This window comes from Drosophila pseudoobscura, chromosome 2 (genome assembly GCF_009870125.1).
Source record: "Drosophila pseudoobscura strain MV-25-SWS-2005 chromosome 2, UCI_Dpse_MV25, whole genome shotgun sequence".
Classification (NCBI taxonomy): Eukaryota; Metazoa; Arthropoda; class Insecta; order Diptera; family Drosophilidae; genus Drosophila; species Drosophila pseudoobscura.
In genome coordinates, this window is record NC_046679.1 from 29,393,637 (window position 1) to 29,409,885 (window position 16,249).

The following is a 16,249-nucleotide window of genomic DNA, read 5'->3' on the forward strand; positions in this document are numbered from 1 at the left end:
TTGGCGTGGATTTCTGTTCAAGCGGGCGGAAATTTCCCAGACTATGAATCAATTGCATTGGCGACTCTGACGCGATGAGCATCTACCACGACGAGGTGGAAATCGAGGATTTCGAATTCGACGAGGAGGAGGAGATGTACTACTATCCCTGTCCCTGCGGCGATCGATTTCAGATATCCAAGGTAACCGCCTCGTATGCGCAACATACAACAAAAACGAAACCCAATACAATAATAATTTGATAATCAATGCCCCTGGCAGGAGGAGCTAATCGAGGGCGAGGAGGTGGCCACCTGCCCCAGCTGTTCCCTCATTTTAAAAGTCATCTACGATCCGGTAAGACGTAGCCAGTAGACAGACCCCTTAATTCCAGTGAATTTCAATGCGATCTTAATTTCAGGAAATGTTCAAAGCGGAAGAGGACGAGGAAACAGCCCTCAATGAGAAACTGAGCGAATTGAAGCTGGAAAAGAACTAAGAGACAACTGGTCTGGCCATTTTTGTGTAATTAAATAGTTTTTATTTATATATATATATATATATATGGATTTTCTTTTAGTGTAAATAATACGTTGACTAGTGAACAGGGAATAAAAATTAATCAAGCTCTAGAATGTTATTCGATTTGAAATAATTTATACATGGATATACATGGTAGATGGATATATCTAGAACAAAAAATATACCATTGCACCGATTGTTTTTCTTTTTGGTCTAAGCGCAATCAGTCCTCAATTTAAAGCAATAACCAATTTTGAAACATAAACCAGGAACTATTTCGGTTAGTATGGGAGATACAGGGGCATACGGGGGGCACATACAATACATACAGTGTGGAAAGCAGTTGGAAAAATATATAACATACAGTCACATCACCACTTTCATCTTACGGTTTAGGAATTCGACTTAAAGTTAGGAATTAAATATTATTACGATCCTTCCATGCAATTAAACTTTTTTTTTTAGAGAGCGTGCTCGTTCAGCAAGTGAAAAGGAATGGCGCTGGTTGTTCCTCTTGTGGCATGTCTGAATCGTGTGTTTCGAGTGGATACTACTGTTCCAGCCAGGATCCGGTGACGGCATTCGGTGACTTAAGCTGCTTAAAAAGAGGAACATAAGCTATCATTTAGTCGGCGGGGGAAAAAGGTGTCTTTGCTCGCCTTGATATTGAATTGCTTCAGAGTGCTTTCCAGTGCCATGGCATTTCCCGAAAAGTACGCAGCAATGGCATTGTGCAACAGAATCAGTTGCTTGTGCATCACTTTGATCTGTGGTTATAATTTGATTTCATAAACGAACATATTCCGCTAATCGAAGATCGTAAAACTTACGCGATTCTCGTCGAGAAATTGCATTTTGACAGCCACATCGGAGCGCAGTTTCTCGTACTGATCCTTGTGTTGGGCATAACTTCGTTGGGTTTCTTCCAAGGCGGTTGCCGACTGTGTTATCTCCGGCTTGGAGTTCTCCAAATCCATGCGATAGGCATCAAATTCGATCCTAAAGTAGAGAGAGAGACCTGCCTGTGTTAGAGTCTGCTTCCAAAAGCATAAATAAAATTATGATTCATACCTAGCCGTTTCGTATTGTCGTATCGTCAGTAGGGTATCATCGATGGTCTTGTTGCACAGCGTGTTGACCGACGAAATGAAAAAGTTTAATGCATTGAGCAGCAGTTCGCCGTTTTTTGTTAGATTTCGTTGCGTTTCTGCGTTGCAGGTGAACTCCTTCTGCAGTTCGGGATTCTTTTGCGCCAGATCGGCAAACGAATCGGCCAGGGCATGCTGTGAGACGACCACATGCTGGAAATGCGAGCTAAATGCTCTCGTTAGGCGTAAGATTGATAAATACTTTCGTTGCGTCTCCCGTAGCTGTTCGATTTGCGCCTCCAGCTCGGAGTCGACAGTGCGCTGCGACTTGCCCAGCTTCTCGAGCATTATCTGGCGCGTACACTTGTATGTGGATATGCTCCAGTTCTTGATGCTATCGATCTTGGAAGCACTTGTGCGTATCAGGCTGCCGCTGCCATCTGCAGATGTCAGTATCATCCCATTGCCCGAACAGGTCGGACTGGTCGGTGACATTGGTGTGGTGGGTGCTGAATCGATCAATACGATATACTAAATGAGCTTCTATGGTTGCGGGCTACTCTTACCTGAATGATTTCGCAACGGCAAGCTGTTGGGGGCATTGAAGGGACCACCGACACTGACACCGGCCCCCCCTCCACCTCCAGCGACGACTCCAATGCTGTGGCTACTGACGCTGCCGCATAGCCCGATCCCGACAACCATGCTGCTGCCACCCTCTGTGCCGGTATGAACTGCCCCGCAGCTATCGTTCATGGAGGGCGTATCTTTCAGCATTTCGTGTATGCTACGCTCGCGTTCCGCCATATCAATCTTACTGTATCGGCTGCTAATACTATTTAATTACTTTCTAAAAATCGTTAAGGCTCTTTGTTGGAGGGGGAGAGAAGGCGGCGGCGAAACGCTTGCCGTTGCACCCCAAACAGCGCACACACACAAATCAATATCACACGCTGGGACCAAACAGTTCTCCAATATTTCTCGGCAATTATTCACACCAGTTCAGTTTTCACACACAAATGCAAGCTAAAAAAGGTTTTTTTTTTACAAAAATTTAACCCCAGAACGGAAAATTGGTGTGACCGTTGTCACCTAGGGCTGCAAGACCATCATCGATGGCACTATCGATGGCTTTAGAAAATTTATTCATCAATGGGCAGGGCCAGCATTATTCTACGGAATATCAAAATTGAGCAATAGGAACGATTACTCTCTTTCGTTTTTTGTTTGTTTGCTAAACGTTTGTCGCTAAAGCCTTTTTAAAATCCAATAACAGCAAGTATTTAAAGCAAACCCGTCAAGTAGAATATTGTACTATCAAGATTAAAAACGTGTATATTTAGATAATTTTTCCTTTTAGTTTCGTCAATATTATAATTACTGTCTAAATACAACAAAATAACAGCTTAAAAACAATTTTAATCACAAATAATATTAAAAATTGTATCGATTCTTCTTCCAATAAAAGAGTGTGGCATTTAAGGATTTTCCAGGGACGGTCTTACTGTAGACAGGTGTTTTTTATTTATTTTTTGGGGATTTCAAGGAAAACCTCGGCCTGCCCTTAGCTGCCCTCAGGCCGGCGCTGCGCTGTGCGTTTGCTTTTTCTTTGGCAAAATGGTTTATTTAAATGTTATAATTGGAATCGTTACGGTTCTGGTTACCGCTGGTTTCGCTGTATATATGAGCCAACCAACTTATCAGACTGAACCGCCGCACCAGAGGCGTCGTAATGAGGAGAAAGGCGCAAAAAATGGCAGCAGACCAAAAAACAACTTTGAAAACCAGCGTGTCCGCGAGAGGTAAGAGCACCTATAGCATTCAAAGAACCATTTTTAAATGCACCATTTTATTTGCGCATTATTTTAGCCAGCCTAGCGACTTGTGCCCCCTTTGCCAGATTGAAATGTCAAGCAGTAATATGCATCGAATGCAATGCGGCCACGCCTTGCATAACGACTGCTTCCAGGAATTTCGTTACCTTCGCCGCAGTTGCCTGCTGTGCAACCATATCGTAAATCCAAGTTTGCCCGGAGATAAGTGCACTATCTGCTTGGATCCGCTGACCAAAAAAAATATGAAACATTTCCCGTGTCAGCATGCCATGCATAATGATTGCTTTTCCCAATACCTAGCGAGTGGAGCCACCAACTGCCCTCTATGTCGATCACGTTTCTAGAAATTCTTTATAATCTTCAACCAATAAGCAATTAAACAGTCTGCCTTAATCCTCTAATCTGTCATAAGTTTCATTTGTTTTTTATAAATAAAATGCTAAAAACTTCTTAAAGAAATGCCTCGAGTATGGGTGCCGCATTCAGGCGCCAACTTTCCCGCCAGCGCAGCTCCTGGAACTGCTGCAGGCTGCGTCCGAAACGCGACTGGGTCTCCTGGATGCTGGGATTGTTGGGAAAGTTTTCGAACCAGATGCGCAGCTGTTCGGCCAGCTCGTGATGGTCGCTGAAGACGAAGCCATTCTCTCCATGCTTTACCAGTTCATCCAGGCTATAACAGAAGGGGAGTGTACAGAGGAGGGCTCTAGTACTTGATTAAAGGTGACTTACCATTTAAAATTGTACGCACAGACGGGCAGGCCGCTGCCAAACATGTCCACCACCTTCATGGGCAAATCCAGACCGCTGGTGCTCCAGTGCAGGCACACGCCCAAATCCGCACTGGCCAGTATGCTGGGATAGTCCTCGATTTCCAGCCAGGGTGTGACTATTGAGACCTTTTGCCAGTGCATTTTGGCTATCTCCGCCTCGTATTGCTCCTTTTGCGGACCCTTTCCAGTGATGACGCACAGCAGAGCGGGATAGATCTGTGGCTCGGCTAAAGCTGTCTTCTCGTACGCCTGCAAGGCCTTCAGGAGTAACCCAAAGTCCTCGTCGGGCGTCCAACTGGTGCTCGAGACGAGTATGGCCTGTCGCTGTGGCTTATACAGGACACTGCCATTGGCCAGCTTCTGGGTGAGAGCTGTCGCCTCCAGCACGCCGGACTGCTTGAGGTCGGCATAGCACTGCGGCATAAATTGCGGATAGTCCTTGGAGAGCTTCATGAACAGCTCGTGCTTCAGGGGCAGATCAATCGGGTGGAATTGCGTGGGCGCACGGTCGTACAAAACGGTGACGGGCCTGCAAGGAGAACAAACCCAGTGTTTATTGGTTGTCAGGCGGCCCAAATTAGCTGCTGCGGTCCTCACCCAATGTTCCAGTTGCGCTGCAGATCGTCCTGCATGGCCCGCGTCACACAGAAGTGTGTGTGAGCCTTGGAGCCAAAGTAGCGCTCCAGCCGCTTGACCAGACGAATAAGCCGGCTCTGCTCGCCGCCGGCCGTGCCCATTGCCAGAACCGTGTACGTGTAATTATGCCAGTCAATAGCCAATTTGGTTCGGGTCACAGCGCAGTACAAATAGCAAACGATCAGGGTGGGAATGCCGGGCGGATTTTGGACGAGTAAAAAGTTGGGCCGTCGTATAGAGATCAAAGCCATCAGCAGGCTGAGCGTCTGCCAGAAGGCCTTAAACAGTAGCTTCAGCTGGGGCGTCAAATTCGTCACTGGCACGGCCGACAGTTCGTGAATTTTGCATGCACTCAATGCCTCCAGGGGACGCGTCTCCAGATAACCGATTATATCAACATTGTAGTTGTCTTCTAGCAGGCTCTGGGCATGGTATTGCATACGTGGACTGCGGCCAATGTCGCCCAGCACGATCACGCAGGCGTGGCGCTTCTTATGCTGCAGTTCCGCCGCCATTCTGCGGCTGGAATTGGATATTTCAAAGTGTTTTCCGGCAATTGCGCGTTTTTTAGTGACGGGTTTTTATCCTTTTGCCTGATCAGCTGTTTAATACCGCTCCAGTGGTTTTTCAGAAAACGCGCTAGGTTATTTCTGGGTGCTATTTCGGTGCTGGCGTCGCAAGGAATATTAGAACAACAAGGTGGAAGAACTCAGCAGCAACTTGTTCTGCTAACACACCTTTTGGACAGTTTACTAGCAGCATGTGGCCAAGCGAATTGTTTTTTTTTTAAATTTCATTAAAATATTAAATTAAATTTGTACAGGTGTATTTAAGAACAAGGGGTACAGAAAATTCCATACGCAGGTTTTTGAATTTTTGCTCACGAATCGTACCTACGTGTGTCATTTATTCCAATAGATTGCATTTAAATCCCTGTTGCTCATTCACTTTCAAACAATTTCTATTTGGCGCGCACCACTCGGCTGGTTTAGCTCTTTTCTCTCTTTTTCGCACTCTTTGAATCGGGTATTAATCGGGCACAGCAATGTTGCTGGCAACATTCAGTTGCATGGGCCTGACTCATGTGCCAAGAAAACGAGCAGCTTTATCCCTCAACATGGTGCGGATCTGCATACCCTGGGGAAGTAGGTATTATAGAGTTGAAGAAAATTTTGTCCTCCCAGGCTCCAATGATAGCAAAAACTATTAAGTCTCTGTTTTAATGCTATCACAACGATACTTAGCAGTTTAGTGTCTTATGGAGACCAAGAATGAGTATCGGGATCAGGAAATGTATATTCAGGAAATAATCAAATGCATGAATACGTCTAAAACATAAAACATACAAGAACAAGAACACAATTTCTTTAATTCGTACGTTTTAGAAACAGTTTTGAAAACAGGATCTTCTAAATTAACGAATTAGGGTATACAATGTCCATACTCTAGTTGATCAGCAACAAGTCGTCAAGTACCAGCAACATTGACGTGACAACATTGCGACTGTTTTTTTGTTGAGCTCTTTTGTTTAAGCCTTGTTTCAGTAAAAATAGAATAAATGGGAGTACTTAAAAGTAGTTCATCTTGTAGAAAATGTATTCATCAACAGGATAAAACTATGTGGGCATGCTGAGGATTCTATCTAGCCAAGTAATATTCGACGGCATATCAAAAACGAGGAACTTGAATAATTCGTCAGTATATCCACGGTATATTTTGAATCGCGACGGTATATTTTGGTAAATTTGTGAGGGTCAGACCGTATATCTTATCGACAAATCCGCAGGTCACACTGGACAAAAACAAAATTCGGACAAGCGCGAGCGGTTGCGCGCGTGTTGAGCGCGTCGAGAAACTTGAGAAAATAAGTTGAAAAGTGTTTACTTTCGTATTTGAATGAAGATGAATGAACGTTGAACGTGTCCGGACAAGGAAGCGAACAACAGTAAAATAGTGTCGAATTTTTAACTGAATATCATCAACAAATGAATTAAAAAAAAATATAAATATTCATATTCGATAAAATAAAAAACGTGCGCTTTATATCGCATACAAATTGATAGCGGTAATTTCGCATGTTCGCCGGTCGCGTATGCGGCGCTTTTTTCTAACGGACATTGAAGTGTGCTCGCGCGCGTTTGTGTGTGGGTGTGTCTATGTGTCTGTGCTATTGGAGTGCCCAAAATACTGGGAGAAATTAATTATTGTTGGCAATTGAAGCCAAAATTAATAAGAGAAATATTTAACAAATACTAAAACAAAGTCAAAAAGTGTACCATATTGTCTGATAACTCGAAAGTTTGCCGGTAAGTAAAAACGCACATCAATTTGTGACTGCCGTTATTTGCGGCATTTTCGCCGGCAAAACAAAGTTCCACCCTCTTGCGGAGCAGGCTGGCGCTTTGATTGTGGGTGTTTTTGTATGTGTGATTGTGTGTGTGTGTGTGTGTCTGTGGAGACTGTTTTGTGGATGTTTGTTCTCGTTTTGTGTGGGGTTATTTTGAGTCAACGCTTTTCTATGTAGTAGAATTTCAAATTATATTACTCGAAACTCATGGAAAACCAAGTTTTGCGTTCTATTAAAAACTAAAAAACGTATCAAATGAGAATGTCTGGAGCAGCAGTGTTTGTGTATGTGTGCGTAACGTATTTAAAGGGATATCCGCGTAATGCTACACGTAGTTTATCCCATTAGGCTCGTCGTCCGCCATGTCTGGGATCCAGCAGCAGCAGCAGCACCAGACGAGACGACGCTCCTTTCTTCCCCGTTGCTGCTGCCACCACAGGCGCAGCAAAGGCAAATAGCCAAAAACGCCACCCCCAAATGGTTTGGCTTGGTCTAGTTGTATGGGTGGCTTTCGGGTGGGTGTTGGTCTAGTTGTCTGGGTGGGTTTTTGGGTTTGGGTTTCGGTACCACTACTGCTGCTGCCTGTATTCTGAATCCTGTCTCTCTGGGGTTGGCTTCCAAGTTTTCCACTGTTGATTTTTGATTTCAGTTTCTGTTTCTGTGCGGTGTTTTTTTTTATTGCGTTGCACAAGTTTTTTATGTTCTCTACCTCTCTCTTTCTGGGTCTGTTTCTGGTCTTTCTCTTTCCTGGTGGCAGCATTTGGCATAGAAAAGTTGGGACAACTGCCGCCGGTCTAGACACGGAACCCGAGGGCACTTCTATGATTGGGTTTATGCAGTGGAAATATATAGAAAAATGGCTAGGAATTTATTAAATTTAAACAAATCGAATCTGCATATTTGAATACAAAACACTAAAATAATAAAATCAAGTCTGCAGGTTTTCTCATGATTTTTTAATTTCATTTTCTCGTTAGTCATTCTCTCATGTCGCCAAAAATCTTGACTTCAAGTCGCACACGCACACATACAGGTAGAACATTGTACACACACACACACACACACGTTTGCCGGGAGACCGGGATTAACATTAGTTTTATGTTATTTCGAATTTAGTTTACCAAAAACTAAAACTGTTCTTTCTCTTGCAGATAAAGGAAAAACATATCAAAGAAGGGATTATTTGGGACTGAAAAATTCACTTTGAAAGTGCTTAAGAACAGCAAAGGAAACCTGCTCCAGGAAGAGAAAGGGAGAGAGAACGAAGAACGACAGGTAAGTCCTCGTCTGACTGACTGACGGAGGGACCTGGAGGCACTCAACCTGAATAGTCGATTATCGCAGCATCTAATTTGTATGCTAGAGCCGTGTAGTGGAGCCCGTGGAGCCCGTGAAGCCCACCCGCATGTGGGGATAAGGAGCGCAACTCCAAAGGAGAGATATTTGAATAATTCGCATCATGGATTCAGAACGGATAGAAGAGCCGTTGGGGGGGCGGGGGAAGAGAGCCGTATGCACTCGTACGTATATGAAGGGGAGATGTGGCAGCAGGCAGCAGCTGCATCCATGAGCTTGCACACACAATGCCAAAATATCCTAAACAAACTTCCGCTTCGCAGACGCCCCGAGAGATAGGTGGGCTATAATTAAAGTAGGGCCAGGCCAGGCCAGTCATCGTGATGGAGGAGACATCCCGTCCATCCCTCTCTGTATGACTGCGGCGGCAAGTGCAACGGATTCCGAGCGCCTTTCGCTATTTTTGTTTGTCTCTCGCGTGTTTCGAGCTCTTTTGGGCCAGGGGACGCTGAGCGGGACTCTATGGGCAGCACCTCGATTTTCATATCTCTACGCCCCTCGCGTTTTTACTAATTTTCTTAAGTTTCTCGCAGTGTAGTGCAGATCTCTGATCGACTTCAAGTGTGCCTGTGACATTTTCCAAATAACAAAGAGAACAGGGCGAAGATGAGTGCAATGCACACAAGAAAAGTGAGCGAGAGAGAGAGAGAGAGAGAGAGAGCACGCTGCTAACGGAAGTGTGGTCTGTTCCTGTCCCCCTCTGGCTGGTGGCTCTATTTTCTGAAGTGGCGATAGTTGAGAGGGTAAATGAGTTCAGTGGCTGCCGCCATACCCCCGCCCCACCCCTGCCACCGCCTGCGGCTAAACACGTGACAAACATATGGAATAGCTCTTGGGCTGTCAAAAGGCAAATGATGTTGTGCCTCAAATCAGGTAAACGAAGGCAGTAAGTGGAAGAGGAAGAGAGGTCAATGGGCTAGTTGAGAACAAGATGTACTTAATGGAGGGTAAGGCATTGCCACAGAGCACTCTTAGAAAAGTTTCTTATTACGTTTGTGTGCCACGTGACCAAAAGAGAGAAACTAAGTCGAATGGAACGGTATGGCTGCCACCTTATGTAAATGCACCTTGGTCTTTGGCTGCGAAGCGAGATAACAAATGAAATGCGCTTGAAATTCCGTTATATACATACATATATCGCCGCACATGTCCTGCTCTTCCCCTCTCCCCTCTCCCTGAGCGCCCCGCGCCAGCGGGTGTTTTTTCTTATTCCTGGCACGTGGACAGACACTCGACTGACGGGCACGCCACAACAATGAGAGACAGGAGTTCTTTCTCGTTTTATTCCTGGTCAAAATTGATGCAGTCCGAATGGGTGGAGACCTGGTGGGGGCAGAGTCGAGTTATGGTAATTCCAGTCAAGATCATCGTTTATTTGGTCTCTCGCCTCATATTAGTGTGCCTTGGGAAGCGGCAAACTGTAAAAGTGTTTTGAAGTTGAGTTTCTGTTGTTGGAAAGGTATATTAATAAGAAGGTAAGGTGTCCTATCCTATCCTTTCCTCAATATACCCTGCAATCACTGTTGCTCTTGTGATGTGCTGCCTCTGTCTCTCTCTCTCTCTCCCTTATTGTTAGTGGTACTCGCTTTTGCCTGTTGCCTTTGGGAAATATTTTGCACCTTTTACGTCTATTGTGACATTATGCTTTTGAATAATGGACGACAACAGAAAAGCAAACACTTTTTAGAACAAACCAAATAAAGGGCATGGGAGAGAGTGAGGAAAAGCCGGTCTGCCGGAGGAGTAGAAGTAGCAGTGCAGTGGCATTGTTGGGTTAGTGGCTGCCACTCTCTCTCTCTCTTCCTTTTTGTGTATTTTGCATCCCATTTACATTATGTTTTGATTAAAAACTGAGCCACAGCTTTAGCCGCAGCAAAAAAGCATACAAAATAAAGAGCAGAGGAATGTTGAAAGATATGTCACTTTAGTGAATTTTACATACCCTTTCCAGTAGTCAAAATATATCAGAAGTTAGATAATAATTACTAATAATAAATAGAAATTTCTCATAGCAGAAATATGATATTTTTCATACATATGACGCGGTGTTTCCTTATAAAATTTCATAGAAAATACAGGTATTCCACTGGAATATTAATGTGGCATACAAAATATTTGCCAACCTCTCGTCACAATCAAAGTACCCCTCCAAAAGCGGTACAACAAATCACAAGAAATGCAAACAAAAGCGCCGAGAGAGAGAGAGAGCGAAAGCAAGGCAAAGGCAAACAGAACGTAACAAAGTCTGGTACCGTCGCCCAGTGAAGGGGAGGAGTGTGGAGAGGGGGTGTGGGTAAATAGCTGCCAGTGCGGCGGTCAGTTTCCAGGACAGCAAAAAAAAAAAAAAAATGTTGCGGCCAAGTGAAAAAGTGCTGATTAAAATGACCAAAGAGCAAACTTGTGGCCCTGCAAAATTTATTAAAAATGGAAATCCTTTGCTTAAAGATGACACAAGAACCTTAGGGAAAAGTATTTACGGTATTTATTTAAGCTTCATATCTCTTGGGGAGTACTAATATTTATTTTCGGGTGTGCACTGATCGACTGATCGTGTTGATGAGCCGAGCCTGAGCCGAAGAGGGAGGTGGGAGAGAGAGTGAAAAAAGTTGACGCTGTAGATGGCAGACCGCAGTGCTCTCTCTGTAAACCCAAAGAAAAAATTAAATCAAAAGCAGTTGCAATTATTATTTTTATTTTTAAAAATCTTTATACAAAATTAAATTTATTTTGTGTTGCTAATATAAACATAATTTCTTTTGTTTGCGCGTCTTCTCTTTGAAAACCAATTAAAATTAATGCCCTGCTAACCACACAAAAAAACAACAAAAAACAACAACAAGGACAACATGTTACATGCCCGACAGGACACGATGGCGCCCTGTCACCTTCCGGGCGGAAAAAAAAAGCAGCGAAACCCGAGACGAGAGGGCCACAGCGCGAGTGAGTCATTAGAAGTAGTGCCAGCAGGAGGGCAAGGGGGAGGCGGAAGAGGAAGAAGGATGTGTGCCTGTCTAGTCCTGGCAATTACAGAGTGCCAAAACTCTGGCTTAAAATCCGCTCTGGCCCTAAAAAACCATTATTATAAGATGAAGTTGTGTTAAATTAACAAAATGAATGGTGCAAATATTTCTCTTTGGGGGTTTTCGTTGCGATGTGCGGGCGGAGGCTGTGACAGGTCTATTCATGTTCGGTTTTGCTCTGTCTGCCGTCTCCAGGCTCTTCTTTCAGCTGTGTCTGTCTTTCTCTCCCTCTCTCTCTCTCTCTCTTTTGGCTCTGCTATCTTCAAATTTCGGTTCATTGTCGTACTCGTGGCTTGTAATCAAACAAATGACTGCACCCAGGTGTTGCCACAGGCATGTGCTCCCCCCCCTCCCCCCACGATAACAGCGCCCCCGGAACCCCTCTCCTCTTCCTTTTTGGGGGAGTTTTTCTGTGCTGTCTTTAAAGCTCTTTTCATTGCCTGTCTTTCAGCTTCATTTTGCTCTTGACGTGCCTTCATTATTGGCTTTTGGGTAGGCTCTTCGTCTCCCCCCCCCCCCCCCCCCCCCCTCTTTACTTTAAATGATGCGCAATTTGTCGTTAATTTTTTGGGCATTTTGTTTTATGTTTTATTTCTGCCTCTCAGCTGAGACTCCCTCGTTCTATCTCCCTCTAACTGTGTGCATGTTTTTCTGTCCTTCTTCTTCTTCGTCTTCTGCCACCCACACGTATTCGTTGACTTCTTCATCGTCGACTTTTGGGTAAGTTTTTGTTTTATGTATTTCGGGGTTTCGGGTCCCTGCCAGGAACAAAAGTTTTTGGCATTGTCATCATCATTTCATTAATGGGATTTTTAGTTGTTATTTCTATACTATCCATACATACATACATATATGTATGTATGGGTGTATGAGTGTGTATGTCCTCGATCTATCTTCCTTGGAGGGAAAAAGCTATTAAAACATGATTATGTGCTCCAATGGGGGACCCCATTCGATTTTGTGCGCAACATTCTCTTTCAAACAGTTTCCGGCCATTGTGTTCATTACGCTAAGCGCTCGTTGAAACTAAATGGCGCTTAAAGGATTTCACAAAAAAAAAACAAACAAACAAAGAGAGAAAGAGATAGACTAAGGGAGATAGAGGAAGCCCAGCCACGTGGCAAACCCTTTTACGACGACTTCATTTTCATTAGCGAACCAGCAAAGTGCAAACCCTCCCCTCCCCCACCCCTCCCCCACCCCCACATGAAGCAAAAGTCGCGGCTCACCCAAGCGCCCACTAGCCCAACCCAAAGAGGGGGTCCGCCCTCCTCCCCCGGCAAAACTAAAGCAAACCCAGAACCAGAACCAGAACCGCTAACCGAAACAAATGCCCCGTGGCATTGTGGCAGCAGCTGCTGAAAATTTAGCAAGAGCTTTTCCTGCATCATCAGGGGGTAGTGGGGGGGGGGGGGGGGCAGGTAAATGCAGGTGACTACCTAATGGAAAGCACTTCTGAGGGATTGCTCGTGGAAACGGATGGAATAAGGAATATTGAATAAATGAGGTGGAATTTGGTTCAAGAATGGTTCTCATAGTGCCACGAAGGTATACATAGATCTGAATCATCTGGTTTTGTAGGCGATATATCAGTATATAGCTTCAAAATATAGCCATAAGCTTTATCTGAACGATATGGATAATAACGGATGGAATAAAGATGCTTTAATGCAAGGAATATTGAATAAATGAGGTGGAATTTTTTCCAAAATGGTTCTAACTGCTCTACGAAGGTATACATAGATCTGATTCATCTGGGTTTATAGCCGATATGTCGGGGTTGCTTCAAATTTCCTTCATGTAGACAATAACCGATTCATAACCGATTTATAAGCGATTTATGAAGCCAGCTATAAGCCTTTCCAGCCTTGAAAAGGTTTAACAATTTTTGCTGCAATTTTAAAGAATTTCTTCGGCCATCGAATGCGATTCGGTGTTGCAATCATGCCTTGAAGTACCCCAGAGAATCCATAAAGAGAATGCCAAATGAAGAGAATGAATGGCGAGTGAAGAGGATGATGATGATGATGATGATGACGACTGACTGCTCAACTAGCATTTAGCCAAGAGGCGGCTCATTTCACTCGACGCATCATGAAACAACGGGCATTGGCCCAACTCCAGCTGCTGCTCCCTCCCTCCCTCTCTCTGTCTGACGTGCCCCAATCCAATTGTCATGCAAATGTGCGACAATTGACAACAGAAACAGGCGCCAGACGAGATGCCATAGATGGGCAGAACAACGGCAACACATGACGCCCATGGACATGGACAGACAATTAAGTGTCAAGTTTTTCACGAACATTATAATGGAGGCGGAGGCGGAGGAGGGAGGGGCGGGGCGGGGCGATCTGGAAATAGTGACGACGAGTGTTTTATGCTGTTTTACATTCGTTTCGGGGTGTTGGAGAGAGAGAGAGAGAGCACTGACACTGGCACTGCTCTCACATTTGTCAACGAAATCGTTGCAGAAAGAAAAAAGCACAGGAAAATCAGAGGAAAAACTCCGACAGTTATATGAGGGATACAGACACACAACGGGGCGTATGTGTAACTTCCGGATTTTCTTGTTGTTTTTGTTGGTTCTCCTGCATTTTGATTTGAAAAAGGGATGCCTATCCTTCCATCCTATGGCAAAAGTGGATTATGTGTGTCTGTCTGGCGGGCTGGAGGGAGGGGCACCAAGCAAACAATTGGCCAACAAAAGCCGCTTACATACAACACTTGAGGCCTCCTCCTCACACAATTCTGGCGTGCCACTGCCTGCCACTCTGCCACTGCCAACTAGACTCTGACTGCAGTTAAATTACAATTGTTCGCTTTGTTGCACATTTGCTACTCGCTTCCATTTTGTTCCCCCCTTTTGATTTTTGCCTTCTACTCGGGCGGGTTCGGGCAGGGCGGGGGGGCTGCCTCTGTGGCAGCCTGCTAAAAGGGTATATTGTGGCAGATATTGATATGGTTTTGATTGCCTGAACCGCCTATTAATTAGCCATTAAATTTATATGAATTAATTGTAATTTGTATTCATTTTAATCTTTAAAGATGGATATTGATTGTTAAAATTGGTGGAGAAAAATGTAATAATTAAATCTGATCCGATAACCCTAGAGCTTAAGGCCTCAGTAGCTATAGCTCCAACTTTTGTTAGTATTTAGTTTTAAACTAACTATTAGCATTATTTAATAATAATAATTTATTCTGATGCTGAGTTGCTTTGCACTTCTGAATGCTTCGATGGGACATCAATTTTGAAGGCAATTTTTGAAGCATGTATCACTGTAGAGAAATTGGATCAAAAATAATATGGAAACGTTGGGTAGGATGATGTTTTTGATGGCTCGAGGAACGAACGAGTTGTGCTCTGTAATTGAAGAGGGTTTTTGGTAATAAATCGGTCCTGAAACGGTTCTAAAGTTATTAGAAATAGATTGCGAATGGCTACGAAGAAGTTTACTTGGGTTTTATAGCTTTTGGAAGATGGTTATGAAACGGCTAAGAAACGGGTATGAAACGGGTATGGAACGGGTATGGAACGGGTATGGAACGGGTATGGAACGGGTATGGAACGGGTATGAAACGCTTATGGAATGGTTATGAAAAGGATTTTTAATGGTTATATTTAAGTTATTTATTTAATTAAGTTATTTTATGGTTATAAAACGGTTATACAAAATTTTATGCAAGGCTTATAAAAACAGGTTATATATCGAGTATGAAGTGGCTATAAAACGGCTATAAAATGGTTTTGAAATGGTTTTGAAATGGTTTTAAAACGGTTATAAAACGACGAAGCTTCTATGAAACATTTATGAAAGGACTATTGAAACCGCTATTGATCGGTTATGAAAAAGTCATGAAACGGTTGAGTATGAAACGGTAATGAAACTGTGATAAAAACTGTTATTAAACGCCTATGAAGCGGTTAGAAGCACTTATACATCGGTTATGAAACGGTTTTTGAAACGGCTATGAATCGTGTATGGAAAGTAAACCCTTATTGTCTGAGAAATACCTAAGAAGTACCCGGTTTTCAGCGATTTTCAAGTGTTTTCTTGTGCCACTAATGACGAACTAGTCCCCTTTCTCCCCTAAATCTTTCACTATGTAAATAAATACTATGCTTCGATCGTAGTTTCTCATAGATCTTGTTGCCCTGCAACACACAGTATTCCCCATTCGAGGCCCCCCTTCTACTGCTCTGTGTGTGCTTTCCCCCTTTCGTTGGAGTCTAAAGCTATATGTAATTGTGTTTGGTCTGCATGAAGGGAGATGCACACACACACACAGACCACTGTGGCTGTGGCAGAGACCAGGAGAGGCGGGGGGGTGGAGCAGAGGCAGAGGCAGGGGCAGAGCAGCAGGTGGAGGCCCTGCCAGCTTTTGTCACAATGTTTTTTTGCTTTGTTCCGATGCTTTGTCTGTTGTCCCCCTGCCCGCCCCCCTTGGAGGGTTTTGGGGTGTGTGCTCCAGTGTTTAAATGGTATAAAATGCTAATCGCATTTGTCTCACACACACACAAAGAGAGCGTTGATTTATCTCTGTGTGAGTGTTGAAAAGAATATTATGGGATTTTGTAAAATTGTGTGTTGGAAAGGGGGGGGGGGGGGGAAGTGGGAATATTATTGGTAGGGAATGAGTACTGCCAAAGGATTTCATTGTGTGTGTGTGTGTGTGTGTGTGTGTGTCAGGATTT

General features: G+C 44.0%; 5 protein-coding genes across 8 annotated transcripts in view; 3 read left to right on the forward strand and 2 right to left on the reverse strand.

The window, feature by feature from the left end:
* Positions 1 to 41: 41 nt before the first annotated feature.
* On the forward strand, positions 42 to 683 carry Dph3 (Diphthamide biosynthesis 3). 2 transcript variants are annotated; one of them, XM_033381044.1, is made up of 4 exons: positions 42 to 182; positions 262 to 336; positions 401 to 504; positions 560 to 683. In XM_033381044.1, the coding sequence occupies exons 1-3, from the start codon at positions 75 to 77 to the stop codon at positions 476 to 478; spliced, it is 261 nt and encodes an 86-aa protein (XP_033236935.1). In that variant the 5' UTR covers positions 42 to 74; the 3' UTR covers positions 479 to 504; positions 560 to 683. The 2 variants fall into 2 exon arrangements, with proteins under 2 accessions (XP_033236935.1, XP_001359942.2); XM_001359905.4 differs by having other exon boundaries at positions 401 to 614.
* Arfip (ADP ribosylation factor interacting protein arfaptin) lies at positions 602 to 2,712 on the reverse strand. Its single transcript, XM_001359906.4, has 5 exons — positions 2,156 to 2,712; positions 1,573 to 2,098; positions 1,332 to 1,500; positions 1,161 to 1,268; positions 602 to 1,096 (listed from the first exon to the last, which is right to left on the reverse strand). The coding sequence occupies exons 1-5, from the start codon at positions 2,394 to 2,396 to the stop codon at positions 1,052 to 1,054; spliced, it is 1,089 nt and encodes a 362-aa protein (XP_001359943.2). The 5' UTR covers positions 2,397 to 2,712; the 3' UTR covers positions 602 to 1,051.
* Positions 2,713 to 3,066: 354 nt separating this feature from the next.
* Positions 3,067 to 3,825, forward strand: LOC4803154 (zinc finger protein BRUTUS-like At1g18910). Its single transcript, XM_001359907.5, has 2 exons — positions 3,067 to 3,391; positions 3,459 to 3,825. Exons 1-2 carry the CDS (start codon positions 3,207 to 3,209, stop codon positions 3,766 to 3,768), a joined length of 495 nt encoding a protein of 164 aa, XP_001359944.5. The 5' UTR covers positions 3,067 to 3,206; the 3' UTR covers positions 3,769 to 3,825.
* Positions 3,757 to 5,489, reverse strand: Alg1 (ALG1, chitobiosyldiphosphodolichol beta-mannosyltransferase). Its single transcript, XM_002138013.4, has 3 exons — positions 4,792 to 5,489; positions 4,154 to 4,723; positions 3,757 to 4,094 (listed from the first exon to the last, which is right to left on the reverse strand). Exons 1-3 carry the CDS (start codon positions 5,343 to 5,345, stop codon positions 3,875 to 3,877), a joined length of 1,344 nt encoding a protein of 447 aa, XP_002138049.1. The 5' UTR covers positions 5,346 to 5,489; the 3' UTR covers positions 3,757 to 3,874.
* Positions 5,490 to 6,590: 1,101 nt separating this feature from the next.
* tinc (transmembrane protein tincar) overlaps positions 6,591 to 16,249 on the forward strand; it is an 88,092-nt gene continuing 78,433 nt past the window's right edge. For 2 of the 3 annotated variants that reach the window (XM_033381048.1, XM_033381053.1), the window contains exons 1-2: positions 6,591 to 7,136; positions 8,329 to 8,452. The gene's annotated coding sequence lies outside the window, so the exon portion shown is untranslated. Of the gene's footprint in view, positions 7,137 to 8,143; positions 8,211 to 8,328; positions 8,453 to 16,249 lie in introns of those variants that run through there. The other variant, XM_033381050.1, reaches the window with a different exon arrangement.

Bases quoted from the DNA above. Each gene is read 5' to 3' on its own strand.
- Alg1 (XM_002138013.4), bottom strand. From the start codon at position 5,345: ATGGCGGCGGAACTGCAGCATAAGAAGCGCCACGCCTGCGTGATCGTG. The intron at 4,724-4,791 runs GTGAGGACCGCA...TTCTCCTTGCAG, and splicing joins CAGCGCAACTGGAACATTGG to GCCCGTCACCGTTTTGTACG. The intron at 4,095-4,153 runs GTAAGTCACCTT...CTTCTGTTATAG, and splicing joins TGTGCGTACAATTTTAAATG to CCTGGATGAACTGGTAAAGC.
- Arfip (XM_001359906.4), bottom strand. From the start codon at position 2,396: ATGGCGGAACGCGAGCGTAGCATACACGAAATGCTGAAAGATACGCCC. The intron at 2,099-2,155 runs GTAAGAGTAGCC...TGATCGATTCAG, and splicing joins GCCGTTGCGAAATCATTCAG to CACCCACCACACCAATGTCA. The intron at 1,269-1,331 runs GTAAGTTTTACG...TTATAACCACAG, and splicing joins AATTTCTCGACGAGAATCGC to ATCAAAGTGATGCACAAGCA.
- LOC4803154 (XM_001359907.5), top strand. From the start codon at position 3,207: ATGGTTTATTTAAATGTTATAATTGGAATCGTTACGGTTCTGGTTACC. The intron at 3,392-3,458 runs GTAAGAGCACCT...GCATTATTTTAG, and splicing joins AACCAGCGTGTCCGCGAGAG to CCAGCCTAGCGACTTGTGCC.
- Dph3 (XM_033381044.1), top strand. From the start codon at position 75: ATGAGCATCTACCACGACGAGGTGGAAATCGAGGATTTCGAATTCGAC. The intron at 183-261 runs GTAACCGCCTCG...TGCCCCTGGCAG, and splicing joins ATCGATTTCAGATATCCAAG to GAGGAGCTAATCGAGGGCGA. The intron at 337-400 runs GTAAGACGTAGC...TCTTAATTTCAG, and splicing joins TAAAAGTCATCTACGATCCG to GAAATGTTCAAAGCGGAAGA.